The 25,549-nt window shown below is 43.6% G+C and overlaps 1 protein-coding gene across 9 annotated transcripts in view; it reads left to right on the top strand.

Moving 5' to 3' along the window:
* The window catches only part of fam135a (family with sequence similarity 135 member A), a 291,962-nt gene that overhangs the window by 249,708 nt on the left and 16,705 nt on the right, over positions 1-25,549 (top strand). For 7 of the 9 annotated variants that reach the window (XM_072498374.1, XM_072498376.1, XM_072498375.1 and 4 more), the window contains 2 exons: positions 16,139-16,230; positions 25,235-25,332. In XM_072498374.1, the coding sequence (XP_072354475.1) occupies positions 16,139-16,230; positions 25,235-25,332 (190 nt within the window). Of the gene's footprint in view, positions 1-16,138; positions 16,231-25,234; positions 25,333-25,549 lie in introns of those variants that run through there. The other 2 variants (XR_011940623.1, XR_011940624.1) reach the window with 1 other exon arrangement.

Consider the following 25,549-nt stretch of genomic DNA (forward strand, 5'->3'; position numbering starts at 1 on the left):
AAGTATGTAATATCTCATCCTTTTCAATTTTAAAGCCTTCAATTTTAAATCCTTATGATCACTTAACTTTTTTTTTTCATCATGATCTGTGTAGCATTATCATTCTTGGCAAAAGCTGGTGCAAAATATTATTTTAACACCTCCACTGTTTCCCCTGCTTAATTTGTAAACACCCTTTTGGTCTGTAATCAGCCCTACTCCACCTCTCACTATCCTTTCACTATTGATATGCCTGTAGAAGATTTTGGGATTCCTTTTTACATCAGCTGCCAGTTTCTTTACCTGCTCCCTCTTTGATTCTCTTATTTGCTTTTTCACTTCCCTCTAAACATTCTCTATTCAGCCTGTTTCTCCATTATATTATCCACCTATCATCTGTCATAAGCACAGTTTTTCTTCATCCTAATGTCTGTCACTTTTATCATTTGGGGGTGTGCCTTTGTTTTATTAACCTTTACCCTTCGAGGGAATACACCTTGACTGCGCCCAAATTATCCCCTCTTTGAAGTTAGCCCATTGTTAAATGACCATTTTTTCTGCGATGTGGAGATGCCGGCATTGGACTGGGGTGCGCACAATAAGAAGTCTTATAACACCAGGTTAATGTCCAACAGATTTGTTTTGAATCACTAGCTTTCGGAGTGCAGCTCCTTCCTCGGGTGATTGAAGAGGTAGGTTCCAGAAACATTTATATAGACAAAGTCAAAGATGCAAGACGATACTTTGAATGCGAGTCTTTACAGGTAATTAAGTCTTTACAGGTCCAAATGGAGAAACTGGAGAGAGGGATGGGCCCCTTTTAAATAAGAAACACAAACAATAGAGAAATAAAGTTGAAGCCAGGTAAAATAAAGTTTCATAAGTAAAATAGACTTAATGTAAGGAAAGTAAATTGAAGCCATGACAGAACAGCCAATCGTGTGGAACACGTGTCTTGTAAAATGTGGGAAGTTGTAGACTCTCTTGGTGTCCTGGATGACCATCTGTGCAGCATGTGTGAACAGCTGCAGAACCTTGAGCACTGGATTTCGGAGCTCGAGCAGCAGCTGGAGTCAGTGTGACACAGCCATGAGGGCTACACAGATAGCACATTTAGACAGATGGTCACAACGCAGCTTAGCCTGGAGATCGAAGGGAATGGATGACCTCCAGGCAGTCCAAGAAAACTAGGCAGGTAGTACAGAAGTCTCCTGTGGTCCCGCTCACCAATCAGTTTTCCACTCCAGATACCGATGAGGATGTTGGTTCCTCAGAGGAGTGCAGTCAGAAGAATTGTTGTGGTTCCACAGGTGGCTCTGATGTACAGGAAGGGAGAAAGAAGAGCTAAAGAGCGGCAGTGATAGGGATACATTAATTAGGGAACAAACAGGAAGTTCTGTGGCCACAGACGTGACTCCGTAGAACATTACAGTGCAGTATAGGCCCTTCGGCCCTCGATGTTGCGCCGACCTGTGAAACCAATCTAAAGCCCATCTGCACTATTCCCTCATCATCCATATGTTTATCCAATGACCATTTAAATGCCCTTAATGTTGGCGAGTCCACTACTGTTGCAGGCAGGGCATTCCATGCCCTTACTACTCTCTGACTAAAGAACCTACTTCTGACATCTGTCCTATATCTATCTCCCCTCAATTTAAAGCTATGTCCCCTCATGCGAGCCATCACCATCCGAGGAAAAAGGCTCTCTGTCCACCCTATCTGATCCTCTGATCATCTTGTATGCCTCAATTAAATCACCTCTTAACCTTCTCTCTTAACGAAAACAGCCTTAAGTCCCTCAGCCTTTCCTCATAAGATCTTCCCTCCATACTCAGGCAACATCCTGGTAAATCTCCTCTGCACCCTTTCCAATGCTTCCTATAACACGGCGACCAGAACTACACGCAATACCCCACATGCAGCCACACCAGAGTCCTGTACAGCTGCAACATGACCTCATGGCTCAGAAACTCAATCCTTGTACCAATAAAAACCAACACACCTTACGCTTTCTTAACAACCCTATCAACCTGGGTGGCAACTTTCAGGGATCTATGTACATGGACACCGAGATCTCTCTGCTCATCCACACTACCAAGAATCTTACCATTAGCCCAGTACTCTGTCTTCCTGTTATTCCTTCCAAAATGAATCACCTCACACTTTTCTGCATTAAACTCCATTTGCCACCTCGCAGCCCAGCGCTGCAGCTTATCTATGTCCCTCTGTAACATCCTTCCGCACTGTCCACAACTCCACCGACTTTAGTGTCATCTGCAAATTTACTCACCCAACCTCCTACGCCCGCCTCCAGGTCATTTATAAAAATGACAAACAGCAGTGGCCCCAAAACAGATCCTTGTGGTACACCATTAGTAACTGAACTCCAGGCTGAACATTTCCCATCAACCACTATCTTACAGCTAGCCAATTTCTGATCCAAACCGCTAAATCACCCTGAATCCCATGCCTCCATATTTTCTGTAATAGCCTACAGTGGGGAACCTTATCAAACGCTTTACTGAAATCCATATACACCACATCAACGGCTTTACCCTCGTCCACCTGTTTGGTCACCTTCTCAAAGAACTCAATAAGGTTTGTGAGGCACGACCTACCTTTCACAAAACTGTGTTGACTATCCCTAATCAAATTATTCCCTTCTAGATGATTATAAATCCTATCTCGTATAAACCTTTCCAAGACTTTGCCCACAACAGAAGTAAGGCTCACTGGTCTATAGTTACCAGGATTGTCTCTACTCCCCTTCTTGAACAAGGGGACAACATTTGCTGTCCTCCAGTCTTTTGGCACTATTCCTGTAGACAATGATGACATAAAGATCAAAGCCAAAGGCTCAGCAATCTCCTCCCTAGCTTCCCAGAGAATCCTAGGATAAATCCCATCCGGCCCAGGGGACTTATCTATTTTCACACTTTCCAGAATTGCTAACACCTCCTCCTTATGAACCTCAAACCCTTCTAGTCTAGTAGCCTGTATCTCAGTGTTCTCCTCGACAATATTGTCTTTTTCCTGTGTGAATACTGACGGAAAATATTCATTTAGCACCTCTCCTATCTCCTCGGACTCCACGCACAACTTCCCACTACTGTCCATGACTGGCCCTACTCTTACTCTCGTCATTCTTTTATTCCTGACATACCTATAGAAAGCTTTAGGTTTATCCTTGATCCTACCTGCCAAAGACTTCTCATGTCCCCTCCTAGCTCTTCTTAGCTCTCTCTTTAGACCCTTCCTAGCTAACTTGTAACTCTCGAGCGCCCTAACTGAACCTTCATGTCTCATCGTTACATAAGCCGCCTCCTTCCTCTTGACAAGTGATTCAACTACTTCAGTAAACCACAGTTCCCTCGCTCGACCACTTCCTCCCTGCCTGACAGGTACATTCTTTTCAAGGACACACAGTAGCTGTTCTTTGAACAAGCTCCACATTTCAATTGTGCCCATCCCCTGCAGTTTCCTTCCCCATCCTATGCATCCTAAGTCTTGCCTCATCGCATCATAATTGCCTTTCCCCCAGCTATAACTCTTGCCCTGTGGTATATACCTATTCCTTTCCATCGTGAAAGTAAGCGTAACTGGATTGTGGTCACTATCACCATTGAGGGGCTAGGCCGACGCCGGAGGGATTTCCACCCCGCCAGCTGGCGGAAATGGCGTTTGTTTCCCCGCCAGCTGGCGCGGAAATGCGGCGCATGCGCGGGAGCGTCAGCGGCCGCTGTCAGTTTCCAGCGCATGCGCGGGAGCGTCAGCGGCCGCTGTCAGTTTCCCGCGCATGCTCAGTGGGGAGAGTCTCTTCTGCCTCCGCCATGGTGGAGGCCGTAGCAGAGGCGGAAGGGAAAGAGTGCCCCCACGGCACAGGCCCGCCTGCGGATCGGTGGGCCCCGATCGCGGGCCAGGCCACCGTGGGGGCACCCCCCGGGGTCAGATCGCCCCGCGCCCCCCCCCCCCCCAGGACCCCGGAGCCCGCCCACGACGCCTGGTCCCACCGGTAAATAACAGGTTTGATTTACGTCGGCGGGACAGGCAATTCCTGGGCGGGACTTCGGCCCATCCGGGCCGGAGAATCCAGCGGGGGGTCCCGCCAACCGGCGCGGCCCGATTCCCGCCCCCGCCCAATCTCCGGTACCGGAGACTTCGGCGGGGGTGGGATTCACGGCGGCCAATGGCCATTCTCCGACCCGGCGGGGGGTCGGAGAATGACGCCCCATGTCTCCGAAATGGCCACAACATCGAAGTCCCAGGTACCAACCCATGCTGCAAGTTCACCCACCTTATTACGGATGCTCCTGCCGTTGAAGTAGACACACTTTCACACTTTAAACCACCTTCCTGCCTGCCGGTACACTCCTGCAACCTTGAAACCTTACTCATGACCTCACTACTCTCAACCTCCTGTATACTGGAGCTACCATTCAGGTTCCCAACCCCTTGCCGAACTAGTTTAAACTCTCCCGAAGAGCATTAGCAAATTTCCCCCCCCCCCCCCCCGGATATTGGTACCCCTCTGGTCCAGGTGCGGACCATCCCGTTTGTAGAGGTCCCACCTACCCCAGAATGAGCCCCAATTATCCGGGTATCTTAAACCCTCCCTCCTGTACCATCCCTGTAGCCACGTGTTCAACTGCTGTCTCTCCCTATCCCTCGTCTCGCTAGCACGTGGCACGGGTAACAACCCAGAGATAATAACTCTGTTTGTTATAGCTCTAAGATTCCACCCTAGCTCCTTGAATTCCTGCCTCACATCCCTATCCCTTTTCCTACCTATGTCGTTGGTGCCTATGTGAACCACTACTTGGGGCTGCTCCCCCTCCCCCTTAAGGATCCCGAAAACACAATCCGAGACATCACGCAGCCTGGCACCTGGGAGGCAACACACCAACCGCGAGTCTCTCTCGTTCGCACAGAATCTCCTATCTATCCCCCTAACTATGGAGTCTCCAATGACTAATGCTCTACTCCTTTCCCCCCTTCCCTTCTGAGCAACAGGGACAGACTGCGTCAGAGTCCTGTACCCCATGGCTTACCCCTGGTAAGTCCCCAGTCCCCCGTCCCCCCCCCAGCAGTATCCAAAGCGGTATACTTGGTACTAAGGGGAACGACCACAGGGGTTCCCTGTACTGACTGCTTCCTCCCAGCCCCTCTCACCGTCACCCATCTATCTCCATTCTTCCGAGTAACTACATCCCTGAATCTTCTATCTATGACCACCTCTGCTTCGAATGATCCGAAGTTCATCCAACTCCAGCTCCTGTTCCCTAACGTGGTTTCTGAGGAGCTGGAAATTGGTGCATTTCCCACAGGTGAAATCAGCAGGGACACTGGCGGCGTCCCACACCTCAAACATTCTGCAGGAGGAACATTGCACTGCCTTCCCTGCCATACCCCCTAGATAACTTGCAGATAAACCAAGAAAAAGAAAGGAAGAGCTTACCTGATATTCACTCAACCCCTTAGGTTAGAGGAGGTGGAAGGGTGGGGGACACTACAAGTGTAGTGTCTCGGGTTTAGCAACCACCCAACTTATATACAGGTACTACGCACCTTCCCAGAAATCCCCACAGCCGACTTCCGGTTTCCTGCTGCTCTGAAAAAAAAAACAACTCTGAAATAAAGTTAGTTAAAAACAAAAATTCAGCTTACCCTCCAGGATGTTATGTCGACTCCCTGGTGCCAGGATCAAAGAGTGGCTGCAGGACATTTTCCTGGGGGAGGCCATGGTCCATGTTGGTTCTCATAACTCAGGTAGAAAAGGAGATGCGGTCCTGAAAGCAGACTTTCGGGAGCTCGGAACAAGATTGAAAAACAGGACCTCTTAAGTAATAATCTCAGGATTATTCACAGTCCCACATGCAAGCAAGTATGGAAATAAGAGAATTGAGCGATTAAACACATAGCTGGCACGCTGGTGTAGGAGGGAGAGCATTAGATTTCAGAAGCATTGGGACCGGTTCTACGGAAGGTGGGAACTGTACAAACTGGATGGTCTACACTTGAACAGGATTGAGATTAATATCCTTTCAGGGAGATTGCTGTTGGGAAGGTTTTAAACTAGATTTGCAAGGGAGTGAGAGCCTAAGGAAAAATTCAGAGCAATGAACAGAAGATGGAGAATTAGTGAGTACCTCTGAAAGACAGAAGCACAGTTTTAAAAAAGTGTACAGCACAGGAATTTGGCAGTGTTTAAAAAAGTATTTATGTAAATGCAAGGAGCACAATAAAGCTGATGAGCTGAGAGCACAGATAAACACATGGCAGCGTGATATCGCTGTAATGGAAACTTCACCTGAGGAGGGTCAAAATTGACAGCTCAACAATCTTGCATATAGAGTTTTCAGACAGAATCGGGAGCGGGATGAAAAAGCGGGGGTATAGCATTATTGATTATTTACAGCTGTGAGGAGGGATGATGTACAAAATGAAGCATCAAATGCAGCCATATGGGTTGAACTGAAGTACAAAAGGGGCAGCTGCGCTGCTAGGACTATACCATAGACCTCCATATAGTGGAAGGGAATTAAAGAGCAAATATGTGGACAGATTTCTGAGTGCGAAATCAATAGGGCAGTAATCGTTGGGGACTTCAACAACACTAATATCAATTGGGATACAAACAGTGTGAAGAGCACAAAGGGTGCAATCTTCTTGGAATGCATTCAAGAAAATTTATTTTGGCAAGCACATAACAGACTCAATGATAGAGGCCACAATTGTAGACTTAGTCTCAGGAAATAAAGCTGAACAAGTGGGTGAAGTAGCAGCAGGGCACCATTTTGGAGATAGTGGCTATAATCGATTCCCGGCTTGGATCACTGTCTGTGCGGGGTTTCTTCTGGGTGCTCCAGTTTCCTCCCATAGTCCAAAGATGTGCAGGTTAGGTTGATGGGTCATGATAAATTGCCCTTAGTGTCCAAAAATGTTACGTGGGGTTACTGGGATACGGGGATAGGGTGGAGGCGTGGACTTGGGTGCTCTTTCCATGAGCTGATGCAAACTCGATGGGCTGAATGGCCTCCTTCAGCACTGTAAATTCTATGATTCTATAACATAGTTAGATGTGACATCATTATGGAAAAGGGCAAAGATAGAACAAGAGTAAAAGTTCTAAATTAGGGGACGACAAATTTTACAAAGCTGAGAGACGAGCTGGCAATAGTGAACTGGATACAGCTATTGGAAGAAAAAACTATCAAATCAGTGGGAGCCATTCAAAGGTGAAATTATACAGGCGCAATATGGACATTTCCCTCCAAAGAAAAGGGGTGGTACTGCCAAATCTAGAGCCCTCTGGTTATCCAGTCGAATAGAAGCCAAGATGAAGCAGAAAAAGAGAGCTTTTAATAGTCACAAAATAGTTAATACTGTAGAAAGCCTAGAGTGTTGAATGTACAGAGGTGAAGTAAAAATGGAAAGCAAAGAGATGATATGAAAAGTATTGGCGGGTAAAATCAAAGAAAATTTACCAACACAAGGGCAAGAGAATAACTCTGGAAAAGGTAACACCTATCAGAGATGTTCATGGCAACTTGTGGGTTGATTAAGGTGGTGTGGGCAGCGTTCTCAATGAGTATTTGTCTGTCTCTCCACGAAGGAAAGCGATGATGCAAATGTTCTCGTTAAAGAGGAGTGTGAAATATTAGATGCAAAAGCATGGTGAGAGAGGAACTACTGGAGTGATTGACATCTTTCTAGATGGATATATTACCAGGGCCGGATGGATTGTATCCCAGGCTGTTGAAGGAAGCTCGGGAGCAAATAGCAGATTCTCTGAGGATCATTTTCCACTCCTCACTAGATAGTACTAGCAAGGCCCCAGAGGATGCACCATTATTTAAAACCGGTGTGAGGAATAAGCCAGAAAACTATAGGCTAGTCAGTCTGACTTCATGGTGGGCAAATTATTCCAAACAGTTCTGATTAGGACTGAGTTTAGGAGGAACTTCTTCACCCAAAGGGTTGTGAATCTATGGAATTCCTTGCCCAGTGAAGCAGTAGAGGCTCCTTCATTAAATGTTTTTAAGATAAATAGATAGTTTTTTGAAGAATAAAGGGATTAAGGGTTATGGTGTTCGGGCCGGAAAGTGGAGCTGAGTCCACAAAAGATCAGCCATGATCTCATTGAATGGTGGAGCAGGCTCGAGGGGCCAGATGGCCTACTCCTGCTCCTAGTTCTTATGTTCTTATGTTTATGAGAGGCAGGATATTCTGTCACTTTGAAAGACACTGCTTGATCAGGGATAGCCAGTATGGTTTTGTGAGGGGGAAATAATGTCTGGGATTTTCTGTCCCTGCCCACTGGCAGGATCGTCTGGTCCTACCAAAGATGCCCCTCACAGTGGTTTCCACAGTGCACAGCATATGAACAATGCAAATGGCCATTGGCTTCAGCGGGACCAGAAGATCTCAGCTGCTGTCTTACTAATTTAATAGAATTTATTGAGGAAGTAACAAGGATGATTGATGAGGATAGTGTACTGGTGCAGTCTATGTGGATTTCAGTAAGGCACACAAGGTCCCTCACGGCTGACTAGTCAGAAAATTGAAATCTTACAGCAAACGGGGAAGGTGGCAGGTTGGATCCAAATTGGCTTAGTGACAGGAAACAAAGGCTAATGGTCAATGGATGTTTATGTGAATATAAAACAGTTTCCACTGGTGTTCCACAGGACTCAGTCTTGGAGCTGTTGCTGTTAGTTGTTTATATTAATAATTTATACTTAATGTGGGAGGCATGATTCGGAAATTTGCAGGTAACCGCCTGATGGTCACCCATTCCCTTTCTCCCTGGGTACTCTTACAGCGGCTGAGTGACCATATCTATATAACCATGAAGCTGTCAACCTCAGGTGCACCACAGTGACATCAGCTGCTGCTCAAATTCGGAAACCGAGAGCTGAAGCTGCTGCTACTGATGGCACTTCCTGACGAATGGTTCCCACATAACACAGGTTGTGCACTCTAGAGGTTGGAGCAGCCCTGCCTTTCCTCTTATCTGTCAGTTGATAAACTTATTACTGTTAATAAACCTTTAATACTAATGTACTGTACCAATATGAATGAAACTTCCTAATAATGATGAACTCTATTGATGGTTAATACACATTACGTGTGGTAATAAACTTACTTTTTCAAAAGGAACATATCACTCACAGTTTTATTCCCTAGTTTCGATAACATAAATAGGAAATAATCACCTGTGATGCTACACCTCGACTTTTTCTGAATGCTGTCAAAGGAAAGACACGCTATCTCTGCTGTGCTCATTTATGCCACACTCTGTTGCTCCTTTCTGCTGCTCTATCACAGAATCTAAAATTGACATCCACTCTTTCTTACGCTCCCTTATGCTTTACTCCACTATCGCCCCATCCCGCCACACTTTTTTGGACTTGATAAGGAGATAGATGGTGTATATGTTTCTGTGCACCTTTATTGTTGAAGGGTTTAGCTTTGGGAATTGTATTATGGTACTGTGGCACAGTGGTAATGTTCCTACTCTGGGTCAGAAGCTCTGTGTTCAAGTCCCACTTCAGGACTTGCTGACTATGGAAGGTGTATTTATAGCGTGACCAAGCAGGTTGATTATCAGCGTGTAAATCCTTCAAATAGCCTGATGGTAGGCAATAAGAATGGGAGAGTTTCCTGTCACCTATATTCCAAAAGGCAACAGCAAATCACTGCAGTACTTTACCAAGCATAATAATGCACCAATCCAATGGAAGTCCATGGTCCCCATGACCCCTTAGGGTATGATACCTGAAGGACTACCTACAGAGTCATGGAAGAACTGCATGATTTTATTTTTGTCCACCCAAAAGTAAACTGCAAACTACTCATTTAGTTTGTAATTTAGTTACTTGAATTGCAAAATCGCGCTCTTGTATTCATCAATCTTAGTAATGCCCTTTCATTTGAATCCTTGAATCTATTTATTGTAAGCAGACATTCTTCAATGTGCCAAATTAGTGAGAAGGTTAAAGAGACCTTGTGGGATCTGCAGAAACTGAACTTTTGAAAGATCTGCCAAGCATCCATTTTAACTGCAATAATAATGTATTTGTCCCATAACATTATTATGGCAACCTCGCATGAATTTGCATGAGAGCCTTCTCCCGCGGATGGATATGGCTGGCACGAGGGGACATAACTTTAAACTGAGGGGTAATAGATATAGGACAGAGGTCAGAGGTAGGTTCTTTACGCAAAGAGTAGTGAGGCCGTGGAATGCCCTACCTGCTACAGTAGTGAACTCGCCAACATTGAGGACATTTAAAAGTTTATTGGATAAACATATGGATGATAATGGCATAGTGTAGGTTAGATGGCTTTTGTTTTGGTGCAACATCGTGGGCCGAAGGGCCTGTACTGCGCTGTATTGTTTAAAAAAAAAATTTTAAAAAATTATGAAGATACATTGTCTGCTGAGTGTTAATGAAATATACAACTGTGTAAACCAGTTAACATTTTTCTTAAAAAGTCAAACCGAGACAATAAAAAATTGTGCAAGAACACAAGGTTAGTTAACATCTGAGGAAAGAACAGATGATTTAATATTTCCGGTTATGGACCTTCACAACTCAAAAAATGAAAGATAGACATTTCATTAGAACAAAGAGAAGGGAATGTTAATAAACAGAGGAATGGTCGATAACCTATTTTGAAAAGAAACAAGATGAATAGGTGTTCTTTACATCAAAATGCGAAAAGACTGTTACGGAAAAGACTTGTAAAGATCACATTTTTATTTCTTATCCTAGCTCTTTAAAAATCTCCAGGGAATTTTTTGTTTTGCCAGTGAAAACAATTTTAATTCTGAAAGTCTTCATGACAGTGGAGTATTAATAATAATAATACTGGCGGCGCAGTGGTTAGCACCGGTATCTATGGCGCTGAGGACCTGGGTTCGATCCCAGCCCTGGGTCACTGTCCATGTGGAGTTTGCACATTCTCCGTGTCTGCCCACAACCCAAAGATGTGCAGGTTAGGTGGATTGGCCACACTAAATTGCCCTTAATTAGAAAAATTATTGGGTACTCTAAATTTGTAATTTAAAAAAATAATCTTCATTAGTGTCACAAGTAGGCTTACATTAATACTGCAATGAAGTACTGTTAAAATCCCCCAGTAGCCACACTCCGGCACCTGTCCGGGTACACAGAGAAGGAAGGAAGGAAACACGCAGACACGGGGAGAACGTGCAGACTATGCACAGACAGTGGCCCAAGCCAGAAATCAAACCTGGTCCCTGGCACTGTGAAGCAACAGTGCTAACCACTGTGCTACCATGCATTCAGAATGCATTGATTTTTGTTTTTGCACATGGATTTTCCAGAACTAAAAACGCTTTCAATTGTAGCAGCAAGAATGATTGAATCATTTGTTTGACTATCATTGAAATGCATCCCATGTCTTGTTAGTAGCTTTGTATTGTCAAGAATCTTTCGGTTTGTGAGTAATTATTTTCTATTTACCTTTGCCAGTAGACTGTCATTCAAGATGTACTGTCTTTATCCTGTTGCAATCTTGTATTCATCCACATTACATCCATTTCATGCATCATATAGTTGATCCAGAAAACATAGCACCTTATTGGTAGAAATTCTATTTAGCTTGGGCATTTTACAGATCAACATCAATGCAAGGCTTGATTTTGGATAAACAGCTCACAGATTGCACATACAGTCCTGCAATAGAAAAGAAAATCCAAAATTGCGTTTGCTAATTGTGATTAATGCAGGATTTTAGATATATCGGATTATAAACATTTGGCACTTTAGGGTTAAAAGCCTGGGCTAGAATGTGTTTGACTGCAGTAGCAATATTTTTAATAAGAATCTTGTTTTGCAAGACCAGAAAGTTTTTAGGAGCCAGAGGTGAAATTGACCAGTGTTAGTCTTCTATTTGCATCAGTAATATGTGCTGGTCATTATTACTATTTTCCCTGTAATGCTTTCAGTTGATGTAACACTATAATTGAACTCTGCTAAACATAAGCTTGGTCATGTAATCAGCAATCCCCTCCTCAAAGATGCATTGTTTGTTCAGACAGGAAAGACAGATAATCTAAATTCTTTCCTCATGGGTATAATCTCTTGGGTGTATGTTGAGGCAAATTTACTTTTGCCATATTTTGGGATTTTTTTGATTAACCAAATACAGACATTTATGGTATACATACCAAACGGGTTTTAATGGCAAAACAAAATATATTTTCTTCATTTATTGTTCATAATTTTTGATTTCGCATTGTCGTAGAAAGAACCTGATGATCGCTAATCATTTAAATGTGTTTGTGCAGCTGCAGATCCACATCAATGCAATAATGCCCCCTGTCACAGTGTATGTAGGATTATGCATGTAAATTCCCAAAGTCGAGACATGATAGATTTCAGTTGTGCCATGTGCCTGGAGTTCCAGCTTTGCATACAATCGGTGATCTGCTGCAAATTACTTCTAAAGTTGTGCTAGATTTGTTAAACCTTTCCTCAATTTGCACTTGTTTATTTGCATATGACCAAAATGTAAAATCTACCATGAACCAGCACAAACAGGCAACCTTTTAGAACATAACTTTATAAATCTTGCTTTCAGAATATTTTGCAGCCTCCTGAACTACTACCGCTGCGGTTGCCTGAATTGCCACTGCTGCTGTGGTCTCCTGAACTGTGGCTTCCTAAACTGCCGTTGGTGCAGCCGCTGCTGCGGCCGAATGAACTGCTGCCGGTGCAATCACCGGAACTGCCGTCCATGCGGCCACCTGAACTGCCACTGCTGATGGGGCCTCCTGTGCGGCCGCCGGTGGGGTATCCTGTGCGGCGGCCAGTGGCCAACTTTTGGTCTCCTGCTCCTGCCAGCTGTTGACCTGGGCTGTTGTGCCCAGCAACAGTGAGATCAAAAAAATAAAATGGACCAATCAAATCAAGGCCTCTCAGAGCACTGAATTCTCAGCCCATCAGCATCTGGTGCTACAAGAGGTCTTGCTCCTATTTGTTTTCCCTGCTTATTTTAAAACCTGGGTTGTTGTAACCGGCGTTTGCCGATGTTGTGGCAGCCGCCAACATCCCAGACCCCTGATGGGCCGCCAACCCCTGTTTGGGAACCTCTTGCCTAATGTCTTGTCTACTCTCTATCTCTTTCAATAATTAATTGAAATTGGTCAGGCAAGAATTTACCTTCAGATGTACATTTTTGGCTTCTAGATATTGGACGCGATTCAGCGACCCAGTTACACCCGGCATGGAGAGAGATCCAGAACCGTATATTTAATTGAGCCTAATGTCTTATTTAAATAAACTGATGCCGGATTCACCTGGCGCCCGGGACTCAACGACCATGCCTGGGAAACCTTACCAGGGCTCTGTTTATTACTGGTCCACACAAATGTGGACCAGGAGTTACGGCACCTTAGGGGGGTAGAGGGTCTCGCAGGCAATTGGAGACCTCCGGGTGGTTGGTTCAGGGCAGTGTGGCATCCTGGAAGTCGAGAGGTTTGCACTGTAAGCGGTACTGCCGGGTTGGCATTGCCAGGTTGTCATGTTTGAACTGCCAGAGGTCGGATCCAGGTTTGGAGGGTGGGGTGGGCCTTGTCAATTTAATGGGGTGCCCCAGGACTGTCAAAAAGGTTGGTGAGGGGGGGGGGGGGGTGGAGAAGATGGGTGTTGTCAATCAAAATAGCACCCCAATTTGTGAACAGTTGTTCCGGATGATGAGATCAGCTTGTCAGCAATAAATCACTCTTTAGTGCAGCCTCAGTAGAGAGAAACTCCCCGAGGCCCAAAAAACGGCGAAGTGCCATTGAATAGCAGTGCAGAGAACCACCCTGTCAAACATGGCCAAAAGCGGGCTTCATTTTAAGTCCGCTGAATCAAGTCCATTATATTTCTATTTTTTCCTTTTAGTGGGTCAAGATGCCCCTTAAATGTCACTATCGTCCCTGCTTCCACCACCTCCTCCGGTAGCGAGTTCCAGGCACCCACTACCCTCCTGCTATTCCATTATTTTTCCTACCATAGTTAAACTAACTGATCTCTTAAATCTCTACTGTGGTTTGTTTCCTCTAATATATGTACAACATTGGCTATCCAGTAGTTCTCTGGAACCATGTCCTTTTATACCAAATTCTGAAATATGTTTAACGGTGCCTCTGATCTCTACCCTGTTTTTTTTTTTAGAATGCATGGATTTAAACTGTCTGAACAAGTGATTTATTTTGATCCACTTTGATTATTTATTTGTGCCTTTCACAGTCACAGGACATCCCAAAGTGCTTTACTGATGAAGGACTTTTGAAGTCACTATTGTAATATAGGAAATACAGCAACCAATTTCTGCACATCAAAGTCCCATAAACAGCAAAATTATGTCAAGTGGTCTTTTTTAATGTTTCGGGTTTAGGGATGAGTACTGACTCGGCACTGAGGGTCAGCTCTGCTCCTTTTCAAAATAGTGTCATGGTATCTTTTATATCCACCTGAGAGAACAGAGATGGCAGTCCTCATTCTAATCTCTCAAATGGGAAGTGATTTGTAACATTTATATTGGGCAGAGAATATTCTTTTGGTGAAACTGTTCCAGATCTCTGCTTAGGATCAGTTAATATATCAAACGATAGTTACCAAGGGTATGCCAGGAAAACACCATTGTACTTATTGGACTTCAGATAAGCATCCTTTTATTTTGCATATCATAGGCTAAAAGTTGAGTAATGATCTGGACACCTCAAAAACGGGCCTTAACTTAGAGACCTGAATGAATCAAAATGGGCTAATGAGAATTTGTGAATTGTGGAAGTAGAGTCTATTTAACAAGGTAAAAAGTAATACAAAAAAAAGGGGAGAAAGATAAAATGAGAATGGAAGAATTGAGATGCAGAAGTGAAGCAGCAATGGAATGTTTGTATTTTACTTTAATTTAAAATTGTTTTTCTTAGTAACTTATAGTATTAAAATTATAAGCATAAATTTGTACTTGATGTTTTAAGTTGGTGTAACTATGGTAATACTTTTAACATCACAACACAGGAGCTAAAAGTAAAACAGGTAAACGGTGCTGAGAATTTCCCTGGATCTGTTGGGAAACTGAGGGTTAAACGTTCATGCACAATACTGCCTGCTGAAGGTCGTCTGATGAATATTTCATATATAAACAGTGACCTTGAAAACCAATGATAATTGATTAAACTGTCAACATAAACATTAGAGTTTTGAAGCTAACATTTTTCTCTCCCAAGTAATGAGTATATATGGTTGCCTTTTTATGAATAAATTAATCTAAATGATCAAGACAAAATGCGGCATCCTGATTTAAAATAGTTACAGAAGCGTTTGCATTGTGGAATTTATTTAAACCCTTTATAAATATGTAGCTCTGCTTTTATTCAAAAGCTCAAAACTGCACATTTTGTTGTTGTGCAATAATATGTTATTTTGTAACCTACTCATTCTTTACCATTCAGCTATTGTGATATTTAATCTATTAGTCAGTAGCATAATAACTTTTACTAAATTGCTTCTGGCAGAGGAGTTGCTCATTTCTTACATACAATTATTGAAATAAAAATAATAGAATTATTTTACAAATAGACTATTTTCTAATAACCATTTCTTCCCCTGTAACTTAATCTTACCATTACCAAACTGGGACTAGCCGATACATTAAAGCCCCGGCCAGTTCCACTGTAGAGCTAGTAATAGTAGCCAAGATCCAGAATTCATAAATAATTTTTTGAGAAGCTGGTGTCTGTGGAGCAACACGTTGTAATACTTGCCTACCTTCAAATGTGCCTGCAAGCAAAAAATGGCACTGAATATTAGGGACCATAATGAGAACCAATTTATAGAACAATGCACACTGAAGAAAATGGAAAGGCTTCAAGTGCTTGATTTGGCTAATCTTCTACCTTCTGACAAGAACTTGTTCTTAATTAGTACAGAAAGCATTAGAACACCATATGGATTCCTTGTCACTGAAGGAAAATGTCCAGTTAATGTAGTTTGACTTAGCGCGGTAAATCTGCAGATTTCCTAAAGCCATTGTGGCAACGACCACTTGTAGCAAGCTTAATATTAAGTCTGATTTTTTTTTTTAATTGTCAGTTTAAAATACAAATGTTCATGTTTTGCTCACCTGTTTTTAGGGAACAGTGCAGATCTACGTTTGGTGAAAACCTATATTGAACTCGGATTTCCAGGAACCCAAATAGAATTCCTTATGTCAGAGAGGAATCAGGTAAACAGACTTTTTTTTTCCCCGAACCAAGCACTAGTTGATATCCCATGGCGATTCATTTTGTTAAAATTTTGAAATTCGTAGATCAAGGCACTTGCAACTTGGCTTGCTCATAAGAAAGTCAAAGTTTAAATGTCTAGCTCATTCAACTCAAGAGCTCAGTTTTCACTTACATCTTTCAAATAACTTGAGCTGTTTCAGTTGACTTAACGTTCGATACTTCAAAACAATTTATTACAAAAAAAAAACAGGATTCTGGTACGTGTGTGTATCTGCAACTCAAATCGAGGTATCTAAAAACCACACATTGCATGCATCAGTTTTAATTGTCGTTAAATTAGTTTAAAAACTTAACAGGACAAGTTGACTAGGTGCCGCATTGGCGCACTAGTGCACCCACCAGACTAGTTATTGGATTCGCATGCCAGTTTTTTCCCGCGCTGAGTGGTCCGATCGACTCTTGGTCTGGTCAAGGCTTGGCCTGATTTTTCCAACTTGATCTGGCTTGAGCCACCCAAAATATTTTCCACTCAATGTCATTACCATCACTGAATCCCCGATTATCAACATCTTGGAGGTTACCATTGACCAGAAACTGAAGTGGACTAGCCATATAAATACTGTGGCAACAAAGCAGCTCAGAGGTGAGGATTATTGCGGCAAATAACCCAACACCTAACTCATCAAAGCTTGTCCACCACCTACAGGGCACAAGTCAGGAGTGTAATGGAATACTCCCCACTTGCCTGGATGAGTGTAGCTCCAACAACACTCAAGAAGCTCAACACCATCCAGGACCAAATCCCATCACCTGGAAGTTCCCCTCCAGGTCGCATACCATCCTGACTTGAAAATATATCCCGGTTCCTCCACTGTCACCTGGAACACCCTCCCTAATAGCAATGTGGGTGTACCTACACTACATGGATTAGGGGTTCAAGAAGGTAGCTCACCACCACCTTCCAGAGGGAAATTTGGGATGGGCAACAAATGCTGAGCTAGCCAGTGACATCCACATCCAACAAAAATGAATGTTTAAAAAATATCTCCTCCTTCTTCTGTGGTCAGAAATGGGCACAATTCAGAGCACTGTACATATTGATCGCAATTTACAATCATTTTTTTTTCAGTGGAACTTTCTGTGGGCTTTATTAATTGCAGCTGTGCATTGATAAAGTAATTTTTGTGTTGAGACCATTAAATTCCTAAGTTTTTCTCAACTGTATCCTTATCCATTAAAAATCCATTAATGGAGCTTGTGTGTTGCCTGTCTTGCCATCTTACTTTTTCAAAAAATCAATTCTTTTTGTATTAAGTTGGGTGGCACGATTGCACAGTGGTTAGCATTGTTGCTTCATTGTGGCAGCGTCCCAGGTTCGATACCCGCTTGGGTCTGTGCGGAGTCTGCACATTCTCCTTGTGTCTGCGTGGGTTTCCTCCCACAAGTCCCGAAGGACGTCCTTGTTAGAAGAATTCGACATTCTGAATTTTCCCTCTGTTCCCAAACAAGCGCAGGAGTGTGGCGATGAGGGGATTTTCACAATAACTTAATTGTAGTGTTAATGTAAGCCTACTTGTGACACCAATAAAGATTATTATTATTCCATCATTCTGCCCACTTACATATTTTATCCAACTCATTCTGCTGTATCCTAGCTGTCTTCTCTGATTCAACAGATTGTCTTACTTTACATATTGTTTATTTAGGAAGGGTGTAAATGGATTTGAGGGGGTTCAGAGGTGGTTTACTGGATTGCTAGCCGGAATGAGCGGGTTGTCTTATGAGGAACATTTGGATAGACTGGGCTTGCTTGTACTGGAGTTTAGAGTGTGAGGGATGACTTGATTAAAGTAAATAAGAATCTGAACAATTTTGACAAGGTGGACATGGAAAGGATGTTTCTTCTTCTGGGAGTCCAGAACTAGATGCCACTGTTTCAAAAATTAGGGGTCGCACTTGTAGGACAGAGATGAGGAGAAATGTTTACTCAGAGGGTTGTGTGACTTTGGAACTGTCTGCGTCAGAAGGCAATGGAGGTGGAGTAATTGAACATTTTTAAAATGGAAGTAGGCAGATCCTTGTTAGGCAAGGGAATCAACGGTTATCAGGGTTCGATGGGAATGTTGAATTTGAAACATACAGATCAGGTTTCAGGTCTCAATGACCCACTTATTTTGTCTGTTCGTTATGGGTTTCTGAGTGTAAGTCATTGAGCATAAATTAGAAACATAAATTCGTAACTGACACTGATTCATGAGGAACCTCATTTAGTAAGTTTCCAACCTGATATGACTACTTATAATAAGTCTTTCTCGGCACTTCGTCACAGGAAGTTTGTGCTCAACGGTTGCAGATCCCCTAGTGTCTCGTCAAGCCTAACCATGACCAGCAGATTCTTTATTGGCAGGTGTAAGTGAAGGTGCATTCGCTATTCTATCTTTCCTTATCCTCTTCTCTTCCATGCTGTTTTTCCGCTCCGTCTCAAAGGTGTCTGTAGCACTCTCGATGCAGTATCTCAATGCATCTCTATCTAGGGCCTCTGTTCCCTCTCTGTTGATGAGGCACACAGAGAGGGACTTCTTCAGGGAGATTTTGTGGGGCCACTCTGCTCTGTCTACCAATGGTCAGCTCTCAATACAATGTGATCATTGGCAAGCGACTCATCCATCCGGGCAACTTGACATAGCAGAAGGATGACCTCAATGCTGGAGCTATTAGCTGTTTCCAGGACTGAGTGTTTGAGATGCAGTCCTGCCAGTAAAATGTGATCGTGCTGCAGAGGAGGCCCTCCAGAAGTCATATATGGCAGCGATATAAGACCCATGACCCGGTATCACAAAGGAAGGTTTTGAGGACTACAGCTTTATACACTTTGAGTTTAGTCTGTGATTTCTCCACAATCATTTGTAGGGTTTCCCAAATGCGCTGTTTTGATTTTGAAAGCCTATTACCCACTTCAGTGATGGGCAGCCTAAGCTAATTGAGTGAGCCGCATGAGTAGCCCTCCATCATATCAGTGGGCCGCAAGATTGAAATCGGGCATATTCACTTACTCCTCCTTCGCCGATAACTCGCTAATAAGTACGATTGGCCACTTAAAAACTGGTCATGGGTTCTATGTGTTCTTGCATGGCTGATGAGCACAATCCCAGAACCGCATCTTTTTCCGCACACTTGGCAGGTATTGCTGGGAAGTGGCATCCTTGGACTAGAGAACGCAGGCATTCCTATCTCTGGCTCCTTTTCTAGGCCTCCTCCTGCTGTCAGGTGTCCTTGAAGAATTATATCCCTTCATCAGGAGGTTCTTCCAAGTAGATCTCTTCTGAGCAAGGGCTTCCCAGGCGTTGTCGTCTATGTTGCAGTTCTTGAGGTTAGCCTTCAGTGTGTCTTTGAAGCATTTCCTTTGTCCTTCTCTTGTTCAGGAATTTTCCTTGAGCTGGGTGAAGAAGATTTGCTTTGGCAGTCAGGACTCTGACATCCTAAGCACATTGCCGGCCCAGCATAGTTGATTTTGGATGATCATGATGCTGGTGCTCTTGGTTCCTTCAAGGACACTAATGTTAGTGCACCTGTCCTTCCAGCTAATACGGAGAATCCGCCTCAGACAGTTGTGATGGTACCCCTTCAGGGCCTTGAGGTCGCGTCTGTACATAGTATCTGAGCTGTATAGAAAAGTTCGGGGACGACTGTTTTGTACACCAGGATGTTGGTATCAGCACGAATGTCGCGGTCGTCAAAAACTCTCATCCTTAAGTGTCCAAAGGAGGCGCTCGCAGATTGGATACGATGTTGGACCTCCGCATCAATGTCAGCCTTAGAGGAGAGGTGGCACCCCAGGTAGGGGATATGTTCCACATTTGGTATGGTTTCCCCATTGACCTGGGTGAAGGGAGAGAGAATAAAAGTGAATACACAGTGAATTTTCATAAGTTATAGAAAATACTTGATCATTCATGTATTAATAGAATTAACATCAACTTCAAATGGTAAAAACAAAATAAATATTACACTTTGGATACAGAAGAGCGCACGGCTCTCGCAGTCAATGTTGTGAGCAATCAGCACATGCCTCGCTTCGTTGTCCTTGCTTTACGTGCATATCACTTCAGTTATACTGGTCGGAAAAAAGTTACACAAATGGAAACCAACGGAATGTGGCAACCCTGCACGTGGGTAGGGGTCAACAAAATGCCTCATGGACCCCGTTCAGAACCTGATGGGCTGCATGTGGCCCCTGGGTCACAGGTTTGCCCACCACTGGTCCACTTCCTTGTCTATGGTGGCATCAAACAGGATGATGCTCCTCAAGTTGGGAAATTGCTTTAAAGTATTCAGCTCAGTTCCCATGATGACAATTCTTGGTGCTCTATAATCTTTTTGGGTTGCAGGTTGATGCAGGACTTCAATTTTCTTTAAAGTGACTTTTGATCTGAAGAGTTGTGCTGCCTCGGCAAAATGTGTAGTTATACGTTAGAGGTCTGACTGACTGAGGGCCAGGAGACCACAGTTATCAGCGACAAGAAGTTCACGAATGAGCTTTCCTTGTGTCTTTGTATGAACCTGAAGATGCCTACAGTTGAAACGGTCTTCATCAGTCCGGAAATGTACGTAAACTCCCTCCTCAAGGCCTTCCATTGCCGTCTGCAGCATCATGTTGAAGGGGCAGGTGAATACAGTTGGATACAGCATACATCCCGACTTCACTCTGTTGGAGATACGGAAGAAGGTTGAGAGGGTCTCTGTTTTGCTTGATTTACATGAAGCTGCTTCAACATGGTCAGAATCTTTGGTGGGAATCCAAGTTTTCCAAGGGTTTTTACGGAGTCCATATCTGCTCAGTGTCGTCAAATGCCTTGGTGAGATCTACAACGCTTTCCTTGTATTTATCTGAGTGAAGATGCCATGTCTGTGGTGCCTCTGTATGCTCGGAAACCGCACTGGCTCTCAGAGATTTCTCCCAAGATGGTGGGGGCCAAGGCTGCTCAGAAACATCCTAGCCAGGATCTTCCCAGTGATAGTGATAGAAAGGACGATGATCCCATTGGCGTTTGGAGTAGTCTGACATTTCTCCCTTGTTTTTGTATAAAGCAGTAGCATCACAAAGCTACTGGGGAATCAACCCTGTTCACAGAAAGCCATGAAAGACTTGTGGAGTTGGATATTTCAGGCAAGGGCACCATGCTTCAAGGCTTCGGGTGGAATTTCATAAACTCCAGGGGCTTTGTTCCTCTTCATCTGGTTGGTGGTGGTCAGAGTTTCCTCCAGATTTGAGCTCTCATCCAGTTCTTTTGAGGACTCTCATTCAGTTCTGGACAAACTGCTGTTGTATATGGTTGATGGCCGAATCATGGCACTTGGTGCTGAAGAATATTTTATAGGGCCCCAAACAGCACTCCAGGCCTTGTTGATGTATAGTATTGATGTGCCATCAGTATTTGGGGTTTGACATGATAGTCTATAGACAGATTTTAGTGCCTCATAGAAACTTCTTATTGTGAGGATCCTCCTGTTTAATTTCTGTTAACCTGCTCACTATTTCCATTTGTTGTCCATGGATAGTTCTTAAGGTGTGCGAGTACCCGTGCCCTCTTTATCGGCCCGTTCAGCCCTCTCACGTTCCACGTGATCAGCCGGGTTGGGGGGCTTCCTTTTGTCCATGGATAGTTAATGCCTTTAAGACCAAGTAGCTTACCTCTAATTTAAAAACAGGAAACTGCAACATGATGTTCTGTTTGGTCTAACATCAGTATTGACACCTGTTGATGGAATTGGCTGGTGGTCAAGGAGCTATTTTAAATTGCCGGGCCTTAGCTAATACTCAGTGCTGATTGATGCAGACCGTTCTGCAGAGCTAGGAAGGTTAATAACCCAGCAGCCGTTCAATGCCTTGGCTGTAGCTCTCTCCAGGAAAGCGGATCCAGCTTTTCCTCTCTGTCCATGCTGAAGACTGAGCTCCAGGGAACTCTTTGGATTTCATTCCCTGACATGTTAACAGACCTCTCTAAAATCTCATGGAAGCTGCTTCCCTGATGCCCAGTTTTTGGTCAGTAAAGCCCTTAATATCTCAAAAGGGTAGGTGGGGTTACTGGGTTGCGGGATAGGGTGGAGATGTGGTTTAAGTAGGGTGCTTTTTCCAAGGACATGCTGGTGAATCTGTAATTAAGTTTAATCACAGGCTGAAGCTGGGGAGAAGGTGATATCAAGAATCTTGAGAATCAAACTAGCCTGAGGCTGTTCTTTTGAGTGAGGGCCCAGAGTAATAAAAGAGGAAACCCTACAGCCTGGGAGTTCTCACTGATGCTCCTACTGTAAGATCCTCGTTAGCAATCCAACCAGTGGTTTCAATCACACTTCCTCCTGGGAGGAAGGCAGGCACGGTAGCACAGTGGTTAGCATTGTTGTTTCACAGCTGCAGGGTCCCAGGTTCAGCTTGGGTCATCGTGCAGAGTCTGCACGTTCGCCCCCTGTCTGCGTGGGTTTCCTCTGGGTGCTCCCGTTTCCTCCCACAGTCCAAAGATGTGCAGGTTAAGTGAATTGGCCATGCTAAATTGTCTTTAGTGTCCCAAAAGGTTAGGTGGAGTTACAGGGATAGGGTGGAGATGTGGGCTTCGATAGGGTGATCTTTCCAAGGGCCGTTGCAGACTCGATGGGCCGAATGGCCTCCTCCACTGGAAATTCTATGAGGACAGCCTGCTGCAACTACGTCAACATCTGAAGCAAGAATATTCTTCTCTGTTCATCTTAATCCCTATTTTACCTCTTTCCGTCCCTGTGTGTGTGTGTGGCTGCCTTGTGTGTGTTTGGGTAGAGGGCGTGTTGGTAAAAGGGAGAGCAATAGGTTAGCTGGCCGTTATTGTGTTATATTCATTACATGTTTCAACTCTATTTCTGTTATAAATAAACAGTTGTGATTTTTAACTTAAAAATCTGGTGCTTGTAAGTCATTGGAGCAGTGGTTAGCACTGCAGCCTCTTGTCGCTGGGACCCGGGTTCGATGCTAATTCCAGATCACTGTCCATGTGGAGTTTGCACATTCTCCCATGTTTGCGTGAGTCTCACCCCCAACAATCAAAAGATGTGAAAGGTAGGTGGATTGGCACTGCTAAATTGTCCCTTAATTGGTTGGATACTCTAAATTTATTTTTTGTTAGTTTTTTTTCACATTATTCAGAAATAACTGTTTGTTTGGCCCCCAGTAACTGAACAAATACACGCAGTAATAGAAAACTAGGGGCAGCACGGTGGCGCAGTGGGTTAGCCCTGTTACCTCACGGCGCCGAGGTCCCAGGTTCGATCCCGGCTCTGGGTCACTCTGTGTGGAGTTTGCACATTCGCCCCGTGTTTGCGTGGGTTTCGCCCCCACAACCCAAAGATGTGCAGGGTAGGTGGATTGGCCACACTAAATTGCCCCTTTATTGGGAAAAATGAATTGGGTACTCTAAATTTTTTTAAAAGGTAATAGAAAACTATTTTGGTGCCTTAAGAACCGTACCGCAGGTCATTGTAGCCAATATATGCACAGCGCCACAACCACCACCATTGGTACAGCAAGGAGGCAGGTCCCAAATCCACCACAGCCAGAACAGGGATTTAATCCCATGCTGTTAGCACCAATCTGATCAACAACAGACAACTGAGACTACCATGGTGTCTCAGTTGCTGTGGCAACATGCACTTTTACCTGCCTGTTGTAGCCTGGAGCTGTGGATAGTGATGGTAGAGGATCCAATTTTCTTTCTATCACATGGCTGACCAGAAATGTCTCCCACTCTTGTCTGCTATTGGCATATGTTGGAAGATTTAAAAGTTGATTGTTAACCTGTTTGGGTGCATTATGAACTTGCCTTTCTTGGCCATCAAATCCTGGAGTGGAACTTGAACCCTGTTTAAGTCAGGGATGACTGCACCACAAGATCTCCTGTGATTGGGTTACAAACTGGCAAATATAATAATCTTTATTATTATTGTCACAAATAGGCTTCCATTAACACTGCAATGAAGTTACTGTGAAAACCCCTAGTCGCCACACTCCGGCCCCTGTTCGGGCACACTGAGGGAGAATTTTGGATGTCCCAATTTATCTAACAAGCACGTCTTTCAGGACTTGTGGGAGGAAACCGGAGCGCCCAGAGGAAACCCACGCAGACACGAGGAGAACGTGCAGATTCCGCACAGACAGTGACCTAAGCTGGGAATTGAACCTGGGCCCCTGGCACAGTGAAGCAGCGGTGCTAACCATTGTGCTACCATGCCGTCCAATAGACATCAACTGTGGAGAACCATGATCTGCTGGGTGGGAGGCAAAATGATACTCTGCAGTCAAATATTTTGTTCCAGGCAGTGGAAAAAAGGGTTTGCTTCCTGTGCCACTAGGAGACTTCCACTTACTGGCCTCTTAAAGCAAAGACATTTTGTCCAATATGTTTAAAATATCCAAGTACAGTTATGAATATCAAGTACATTTAGTAAGTTACGAAGATACAAGTTAGCAACAGAATAATTATTTATTTCTCTCATCGTTTTATTCCCTCCTCTTGGCTGTTCTCTCCTTTGTGTGGAGGGATTTATTTTATCTGAGATGAGCAAGGAATAAATTCATTTTTCCATCTACTGTAGATAAGGAAAATATTTCATGGGGAACTAATCCAAAAGGATTACAAAATAATTTATTTGTCTTTGCTTGAATAGTCTTTAATAATTGTTACCTGATGACTAGGCTATTTATTCTCACTGGGGTTTCACTTGTCTCCTCACACCAAAACAAAACAGCATTCTACACCCCCACAAATCGGAGTTCCAAGTTGGGAAACCCTCATTTTGTAACAACTGTTCGAGCATTTTGACTTTACCATCAGCCAATTTGTATCAAAAGATCATTGTGATTATAGTATCCTTTGGTTTTTCGTAAACACTGTGATGGGAAGTTTTATTAAAGTTCTCTGCCATGTCCGAAAATCAGGTTTATATGTTTCCATGACTGAATATTTATCTTCCTTGGCCTAGAATGACACATTTGCAGACTTCGATTCCATGACTGATCGACTTCTGGATGAGATAATACAATATATTCAAATTTACAATCTTACTATTTCCAAAATCAGGTAAGCTGGCAAGAACTACTTGTGGACCCATTTATCGTTACTTTCAAGAGAAATGCATTTTTTATAAAAACATATCAGATTTTCTTGGCCTGTAAAATTTGGAAGTCTTAAGTTAAACTTGGAAACAAAGCAACAATATTACATGCACATTCAGTAGCTGTATGTATAGTAAGAATCATTGAATCATTATTCTGACTTCCGGTTGCGGCTATGCAGA

Source organism: Scyliorhinus torazame, chromosome 4 (genome assembly GCF_047496885.1).
Source record: "Scyliorhinus torazame isolate Kashiwa2021f chromosome 4, sScyTor2.1, whole genome shotgun sequence".
NCBI lineage: Eukaryota > Metazoa > Chordata > Chondrichthyes > Carcharhiniformes > Scyliorhinidae > Scyliorhinus > Scyliorhinus torazame.